Source organism: Glycine soja, chromosome 16 (assembly GCF_004193775.1).
Source record: "Glycine soja cultivar W05 chromosome 16, ASM419377v2, whole genome shotgun sequence".
In the NCBI taxonomy this organism is placed as follows: Eukaryota; Viridiplantae; Streptophyta; class Magnoliopsida; order Fabales; family Fabaceae; genus Glycine; species Glycine soja.
In genome coordinates this window covers 6,887,593-6,896,445 of record NC_041017.1, presented here as the reverse complement: position 1 = coordinate 6,896,445, position 8,853 = coordinate 6,887,593, and the positions used below count along the sequence as shown (strand labels likewise).

The 8,853-nt window shown below is 35.6% G+C and overlaps 1 protein-coding gene across 2 annotated transcripts; it reads left to right on the top strand.

Annotated features, from left to right (window-relative positions):
* Positions 1 to 1,295: 1,295 nt before the first annotated feature.
* Positions 1,296 to 6,931, top strand: LOC114389429 (ribosomal RNA-processing protein 8-like). 2 transcript variants are annotated; one of them, XM_028350100.1, is made up of 10 exons: positions 1,296 to 1,602; positions 2,705 to 2,975; positions 3,068 to 3,129; positions 3,323 to 3,374; positions 4,136 to 4,250; positions 4,346 to 4,440; positions 5,962 to 6,068; positions 6,157 to 6,271; positions 6,345 to 6,394; positions 6,656 to 6,931. In XM_028350100.1, the coding sequence occupies exons 2-10, from the start codon at positions 2,850 to 2,852 to the stop codon at positions 6,768 to 6,770; spliced, it is 837 nt and encodes a 278-aa protein (XP_028205901.1). In that variant the 5' UTR covers positions 1,296 to 1,602; positions 2,705 to 2,849; the 3' UTR covers positions 6,771 to 6,931. The 2 variants fall into 2 exon arrangements, with proteins under 2 accessions (XP_028205901.1, XP_028205902.1); XM_028350101.1 differs by having other exon boundaries at positions 1,297 to 1,602; positions 6,350 to 6,394.
* Positions 6,932 to 8,853: the final 1,922 nt, after the last annotated feature.

The window sequence follows — 8,853 nt, the reverse complement described above, 5'->3', positions numbered from 1 at the left end:
GTATATAAACAACTCAAGTGTAAGGTATAAATTTATTTTTCTAATATGAGTGATGTTGTTCAACTATAATAAAAAACCTAAAAAATACTTGATCTCCCAAGTCAATCGGGTCGTGCTGAGTCAAATCAGGTCGTATGTAGAACCGTTTCAACATGTGGCTCAAATCAATTAGGTGCCCAGTTCTCGGGCCAAGGGATCGACCAAGCCGATCCGAGTTGAGTTTAATAACTATGCCCTACAGGGTCCCTCATTAAGGTGGCTAAGGCCCTATAGGGCCATTATGCAGGGCCAAGTGGGTTGGCCCTAGGGCCAACATGACAGCTCTACAAATAACACAACATAATCATGATTCCATTGTGTTACCCTCAACTATACAACATAATTGTATTTTCGTTGTGCAACTGGAGGTTGAAAAAAAGTTAACAACAGAATCATGATTTCATTTTTAAGTATTTTTGGATATGGTTACAGTGCACCCACGTGGATAGTGTCATTAGCAAAACTAGTAGTGTCAATAGAAGTCCCCCATTATTTTGAAACCAAAGACACAAGCATAGTTATTAAACTTGGCTCGGATTGAGCAGGTTGATCAATTGACCCGGGAACCGGGCACCCAACGAGTCTGAATCACCTATTGGATTGTTTGTACACATAAATCAGCGTGATCCGGCTTAACCCAATCTTGAATCGATGACCCAGTGTGTAAGGATGAAAATAGGTCAGGATAGACAGACTTTACATAAATAAACTTGACCTATTTTATAAAAATAAAGCTTAAACGTGACTTATTATCTATCAAAGGTTTTTTTTTTGTTTACTATCCTGACCTGATGTATTAGCTTATTTAAAAATCTACTTTCTATTCAAATCTATTTTGTTTTTTCATAAGTGAAACTTATAATTTATATTAGTTTTTCAACAATTTAATTGTAATAATTTCTCCGCATAATAAAGTCAAACAAAAAATGGCAATCAACAATATAGCATACTTGCATATCTGATCCATGGATTGCATCTTTCAATTGTATAGTGCATAATTACTATTTTGCTTTTTAGTATTTTAAATTTTTATCTATTAATATGTTCATGTTAAGATTAAAAAGAAAAAACAAATTGTACATTCTTCCCCAAAACTTAACTAACAGGAATAAAAAAAATTAGCATGCGAGACATTATCACCCTCACATATTACATGTTTATGATTCACGAACTTAAAATTACGATTTACCTTAACTTATTTTAATAATATTTTTTTATTTCAAAAACTTATTTTATTTGATATAAGATTATTAATTTACACACTACATCGTTTTGAAAAAGCAAGAAATTAGAACTTCCCTAATTTGTCTCTCTCGAAGAGAAGACAAACTCGCGCAGCCTCCCTCACCTTTGCTCAGTCCCTCGACCTCGAATAGACCCTCTCCCACCAGCGTCGCCGCTCGCCGCCGCCCCTGGACCTCGACCCTGCAGCGTCGCCGCCCCTCGCCCCAGCAGCGTCTCCGCGCTGCGCCTCGCCCCAGCAGTGTCGCCGCTCCTCGCCCCAGCCGAGTCACCGAAGGAGCCTCCGTCACTGGCAACGCCCTTTGCTGTTCCAGAAAATAGGTTAGCACTTCTATGCCCTGATCTATTCGAACATTTCTGTTTGGTGCACTTTCAATCTTTATGTATGTTACTGCTCTTTTCGAATCCAAATATGTATAATGTATTGAATTAGTATGTTATGTGTTCAGTTTCAAATTGTGCAGTTGTTCTGAACTTCTGAGTAATATTGATGTCTGGAAACAAAATGGAAAGTTTAGAATTCAAATTGTCTACATACTGTTTTTATTTTCAGAATCCTTAAGTATAAAAATTTACAGGTTATGAACTATTTAATATTTTTTTAATATGAACCGAGTTGTGCGGGTCAATTATCCACCTCTGACCCAGTACCTTCTTGACCGAGTCGCTGACCGATCCGAGTTCAATAACACTGGACACATGACGTTCACCCTTACAGAGTTATAGTCAGTTACACTCTCAACCTAAACGGCTAAACTTAATCTAATCCGAATTCATCAGAAACCCTTGCCTATCCTGTATCCTTGCGCAACTCTCTGGCCACCATCGTGCCCTTGCTGCACTCAAACACAACCGCCCGCCAAACATCACCGTGTTTCCTTGCGATTGCAGTCCTACATCGTTTGCGACTGCCGTTGTGCCGCCGTCAACCCGCCACCACTGGTTTGGACCTTTGCCCTTTCACCCATTGCCTCTGGTTTGAATGTTCACACAATTTCTATCCTAAAAAAATGTTAGAGAGATAGAGAGAACAAGAAGTTATTCATGAATTTTAAGCATTGATATGATCGAAATTCAGAAATTTTGACTTGAATATCTCTTTGCATAATTTGTTTTTCTAAGGTGTAACCGTTGGCAATTTAGTTTTCTATGCCCTTGTGAATTGTTTGGATATGGTCATTGTTAATAATTCTATATGTTCTGTTTCCTTATTTTATTGTCCATGCAGATGTTTATTATGTCTACTTGATAGGTTATTAGTAAAATTAATAAAATTTGTTGGCTGACACTGATAATATTGTCTAATTTTTTGTTTTTGCTTAAAGTAATTTTTCTATGTGTGCATGTTCTAAATTTTTAATTAGTTTGTAATGAGAAAAATCTTCAGTTTTTTTATGTGTGCATGTTCTAAATTTTTAATTAGTTTGTAATGCGAATATGCTGCTAAAGAAAAGAACCCTAAGCCTGCGCCAGCTGCACTAGTTCTATGTTTCCCAGAACAAAAGGCAAAGAGGAAAAGGAGAGTTACGATTCTGGTTTGAAGCACTAAATCAATCAAAATTGCAGCAATGGGTGAGAGCAAGAAAAGAAAGAGACACAGAAACAAACATGGTGGTAAGGAGGAGCAACCAACTCTTCCTTCTCCTTCTGCTAAGCGCACAAAGCTGAAGGAACCCTCTTCCTTTCTTGAAAAGGCATGCCATACCCAAAAGCACAACCTTTTATTTATTATATTTTATTTTTTTTTATTGTGAGGTTTGATGAGAATGGTGTTTGTTTGTCGCAGATGCGAGCGAGGTTGTCTGGTGGGCATTTCAGGATGATTAATGAAAAGCTCTACACTTGCACGTATGCTGCATTGTGTCTTTTTTTTTATTTGCTTCCTGCACTTTGAATTCTTTTAGAGCCTTAAATTTAGACCATTTTTTGCTCTTTAATCGTTATTGCTTCAACGCTTTGAGTTTTGTTACTGTTTTTATAAATTTTTGTTTTTGTATCATTTTGATTGCAAGTCTTGACAAAAGTTATGGGTTTTTTTCAGAGGGAAGGAGGCACTAGATTATTTCAAGGAAGAACCTTCACTATTTGATGTGGTAAGGGCTGTTTTAATTGACAATCTTTAAAGATAAGTTATTGTTTCATTGTTTCTTGTGTCGTTCAACCAAGATTGGCTGTTCCTTTGTTTAGGCAAAATGTTCAAACATATCACCTTGACAAGTACTTTTACACTTGCATACAATAAAAGTTTTTTTCTTTTCTTACTTTGTTACTTACATGTTGCATCTAAGGCCCTAACCTTCAACATGGATAATACACTTGGATCTATGGAAGAACATTAAACTGAAAGGTTATAACAATTGTAGACTCTTGAAATTTTAATGACCTGCATTTGGGGTTTAAAGTACAAATAAAAAGAGTGAATAACACTCACTTTCCTTTGAGAATTATTGAAACTGCCTGGTGACATTACATTGACCTACCTTGGTCAATTTAGTTGCATAAGAAATTAGGAGAGGTTTGTTTTAGTGGGAATGGTATAGAGGCTGTTATGTTGTTCACAAATTACAAGAGGTTTGTGTAGGGTAAAAAATGGGAGGGGTATTGAGATTGGAATTAACAAAAAGAAGTTGGATTTAAAATTCATTCCGAAACATATTTTTTTAGGCCATGTTTGTTTGTCTTAGATAGACAGGTGACTGAATTCGACAACCTCTTGTATATTAGTTTAATCCTTTAAGCTTGTTTCAATTCTTCTGGCATATTAGCGCATTCACAGACTTAGCATTGAGATGTAATGGTTTGAATAATCCATTCTTATTGGCTGTCTCAATTTGTCTTTCATTTATGTTGGTAGTATCATGCAGGATACAAAACACAAATGTCAAATTGGCCAGAACAGCCAGTTAATGTAATTATTAAGTGGCTGAAAAAACAGAGCCCTTCTTTTGCTGTTGCTGATTTTGGTTGTGGTGAGAAGTTACTCTGATCTTATTGTTAATTATAACTTTTACCTATAGCCAAGTTCTTTTTGCTCATTGCTAATGCCTTTGTGTTTCCATTTTAGGGGAAGCACTCATTGCTAAAAGTGTGAAGAATGAAGTCTTCTCTCTAGATCTTGTCTCCAATGATCCGAATGTAATTGCTTGCAACATGGCAAATGTATGTTTTCTTCTTGTAAGGCTAATAGTAGTGCACATTGAAGTAGATTTTCATAGCAATTGGACAGTAGTAATCTTATCTGTCATCCTTTCCTTTATAAATCACAATTTATGTAGAAAGTCAGTTTATTCCTTCTGTTGCTGTTTATTTCACATGATTGTATAGTGTGTAGATTCATTTATTTGGAAAATAAAAACATTATCTGCTCATTATTTTTTTTTTAATATAAAGATTATAATATGCTGTTTTTTTTTTTTTTGGTCAGCAAAATTAATATATATATTGATATAGAACAGAGTACCAGTGGTACTATAGATACAGGATGATGTAAGTTAAGCTAGTGGATCCGCATGTCAGGCTGGATACAGACTGATAGGAACCAACTAGTCAACAAATGAACATTACAAAAGAACCACTGCTGGTGTCCCCCTAGCCTACAGAAAACCAGCTGATAGATTGCTAGACCAGTAGTTATAGTGCATTGTAAAATTTTCCTCCGTTGCTCTGAGCCATGTCCATACCAGAAACAGTGCATCTTCCATCAGCTTACTGCCATTGAATGGAACATTCATGAAAATAGCCTTATTCCTATGCTGCCAAATGGACCAGTTTAGAGCTACCCACCAGCACTTCCACCTATTGTATTTCTTCCCACCATTCAACCCATTTTCATGCTGCAGAAAGTGGTGCCTTGGATTTATAGGATAGGCCCCCGATGTTCCTATCCACGATAGGGATTATAATATGCTGTTATTACTGGTAACATGTTACAAAACTAAGGCAACTGGTCATGCTTGAGATTTGTATCATTTATTCTTCCTAGTCAAATAATAGGCTGACATGTATTTCTTGTGAGTGGGAATGTATTTACAGTTTTACATAGGGGTGTAAATGAGCTGAGCCATTTGTGAAATATTCTGGCTTGGCTCTTCAAATGTTTGATCTAACTCATTTGTTTAATTAAGTAAACAAACTCAAGTTTTGAGTCTGGTCCAAGCTGACTCAAGTTTTATTATATACTAAACGGCAAGAACAAAATTGTTTCCTGCTATCCTAATTATATAGTTTTGGATACTTTAAAGCATGAGTTTTTTTTTGTAAATTGTTGATAGATATTGGTTCAACATATAACAGATAGAAAGTTGGAAATTTTTGTTGAATATCCTCCTCCAACACTAGAAGAGCAAGAATGATATACAATGGTGTCTTCCCCTAAGTAGTGCTCAAGAGCCTGGTCTCTCCCACCCAAATAAATTCTGTGCTTCTGTTTATTGCAGGTTAACTAAATAACTACTAAGAGTTTTCCTTTAAGGTCTGCTTCTAACTAAAAATGCCTAACTAACAGGGGCTGGCTCACTTGATGCCTATCTAACAGTTGCCTTGTGTCAAATTCCATGTACATGAATTCCAAAATATGTGAAGTGCATACCATAAGAAAGAACAGTCTTAAAGCTTTTATTTTAACATTTCATGGTTATGTTACTTACAAGCATACATACTCCTGCTGTGAATTTTTTGCAGACTCCCCTTGACTCCTCATCCGTTGAGGTCGCCGTCTTCTGTCTTTCATTGATGGGAACCAACTACCAAAGTTACCTCAAAGAATCGTACAGAGTGCTCAAGCCAGGGTTTGTTTTCTTTCATATGGATTTTAGCTTTTCAGGTTGGATATTGCTTCCCTACTTAGGATCTGACTTAGTATAGTTTTTTGAACAGTGGCTGGCTTTTGATAGCAGAAGTAAAGAGCAGGTTTGATCCAAATACCGGAGGAGCAGACCCTGAAAAGTTTTCAAATGCTATTTCCAAGCTAGGTTTCAACTCTGTGAAACAGGTGAGGATTTGTTCATTTCGTTACTACAACAAATAAATATGGAATTGGATTGTGCTAACTGATATTTACTCAGTGCAGGACTTCTCAAATAAAATGTTTATTTTGTTTTACTTCACAAAAAAGGTATGTTGCTGGTTGTGATTTGATTTGATTTTGCTCATTTATTATCAATAGTCAATAGTATTATAAAAACTGTCCACCCACAGGGCTGGACAGTTTTTCAAGTTTTTTTTACTCATTTTATTTTTATTTATTTAGTATTATTTCTTGTTTTTCTTAAAAACTGTTCAATGCACGGGTTCTGAATCTTCTGATGCTAGTTTATATTAACAATATATGATCCTCTCTGCTAAGTACTGATTAAACTTACTCTTGTGTGTGTAGGAAAAGCAAATTTCTAAGCAGAAGGAAATTGAATGGCCAATGCTTAAACCTTGTTTGTACAAGCGTCGATGAGATTATATTTTTTTTCCTTTTTGGTGTATTCAATGTCATTTGACTAAGTTAATTAAATCTTCGCAACATTAGTAAATCACAAAAGTTTTGTAGTAATTGATTTCTCGACCTCACTCATATTCTTTCGTTTTAAATGCGTATAGGGTGACTTGAAAATCTTTTGCCTTTCGGTTATGGATGGGTTTAAATGTTTGTCGTCTTGAAGTCTATTGCTACGGTGGATCCTAAGAAAAAGTGGTTCACGCGTGGACCATGTAGTTTTAGTGTGTTTGAAGTGGTTCACTCATGGACCATGATACACCGTTAGATGTAATGATAAGACAATCAATGGATTAGATTATTCACCGGTAACCTTTCTTTAAATAAATAAAAACATGCAATGTCCAGATTGCAATTGGTAACCATCATTAGCACAATGAATCGGTTGGAGCTCTAGCACATCACCACAGTCCTCTTTCTTCTTACCTAAACATAATTTAATTTGTATTCAAATTTTGATTTGCCGCTCTGTTAATATCAACAACAAATAAATTTCTTTTTGATTTTACAGGGGCAAAGCTACCTCTGAAATGCCGTAACCACCTCTCCCAAGTGTCAAAACCATAGAAAAATTATTTAGTAACAAAGCATAAGGTTTCATAAATCAAGACATACAAAAGTTATGTAATATATGTTATGAGTCATGAACTAACTAGAAAAGTTAGGATAGGTAGATTGCGATTGCATATCAGATTGCGACCGCATATCAATGTTATTACTATCCACATTTTTATCTTATCACTCTCAAAACTAATATCATTAGGCTCGATTTCATAAGTCGGATTGGTAAAAGAAATATTGACTTTCATTATTCATATTTTTCTATCCAATTGACATTATAACCTCATTAAATATAAAAGTATTTCAATTTATTGACCTATAAAGTCAAGAGAAAAAAATAATTTTTTAAAAAAAAATGTTTGCTAAATAATTATAGTTCAATGGAATCATGATTTGTCGTGTTTCAAATTTTGTAATATAATAAAATCATGATTTTGTTATGTTGTAAATTCATGATTTCGTTGGGTTGATAAACATGAAAAAAATACTCGTAGAGGGGAGGGATTTGTGAGGGAAGGAGGGAAGAAAGAAAAAAAGAAAAGAAATGAAAGAAAAAGGAAGAAAGACTGAGGTGGGTGTGGCTGGGCAAGAATATCCGGCCCGCCTGAAACCGGCTGATCTGAATGAAGACCAGTTTAGTTGTATCGGATAAATATAGATGGGCCACGTGTTATCAGATTGCAAAAAATGGTTTCATATGGATTTACACGATTGGGTGGGAATTTGAATTTTTTTGCACGTTGTATCTGAGGCAAATTTTCCCATCTGGGGTAGTTTTACAAACTATTTCTCCCGATGGGGTTGTTTTCAAATATTTTCCGGGAGGGGACAGTTTTATACGGAAAATGCATGGAGTTACAAGCAAACCACCATTGCTAATGGCAAGTTCATTGCGACAAGGCCACGTGGCAGGTAAACCGCCACCTCCACTGGCGAGTTCGTTTCAGGTGGAACTCGCCACCTCTACTGGCAAGTCAACCAGTGGTTTCGCAAACCACTGGTTTGACTGGCGACTCGCGGTGCAGTTTGCAGGCTAAGCTTTCAGTTGTAGGGGCTGCTTTTCAATGGTACGGGTAGCTTTTTTCAGAGAAGGGGAGTTGCAACTGCCATTGGCGATTTGAGTGCAAGTTGCAACTCCCACTGGCGAGTTAGGGCAGAGAAAATAGCCATCTCTGTTGGCGATTTAGTGCCTATATATACGAAAAATTCTTTTAGCTGTGTGCTCACAATCACGCTTTGAGTTTTTTCAATGCACAAGTAGCTTTGAGTTGTCTGAGTGTTTAGGGATATCCGCGTAAGGTTTTAAATTTGTTTCTTGAGCTTAAATATTTGAATCAGGTTTGTAGTTTTGAAATTAATAATTTGTGTTATAATTTTTTTTAACTAATTTTTAATAGCAGTTAGAAGGTATAGTTTTTATTAATTTTTTAATTAAATTAGTTTTATATTTTTATTTCGTAATTTCCAGTAAAATAATTTGTATTATAATTCTTTTTTAAGTAATTTTTTGTAGCAGTTTGAATGTA

Bases quoted from the DNA above. Each gene is read 5' to 3' on its own strand.
- LOC114389429 (XM_028350100.1), top strand. From the start codon at position 2,850: ATGGGTGAGAGCAAGAAAAGAAAGAGACACAGAAACAAACATGGTGGT. The intron at 2,976-3,067 runs GCATGCCATACC...TGTTTGTCGCAG, and splicing joins CCTCTTCCTTTCTTGAAAAG to ATGCGAGCGAGGTTGTCTGG. The intron at 4,441-5,961 runs GTATGTTTTCTT...AATTTTTTGCAG, and splicing joins TTGCTTGCAACATGGCAAAT to ACTCCCCTTGACTCCTCATC.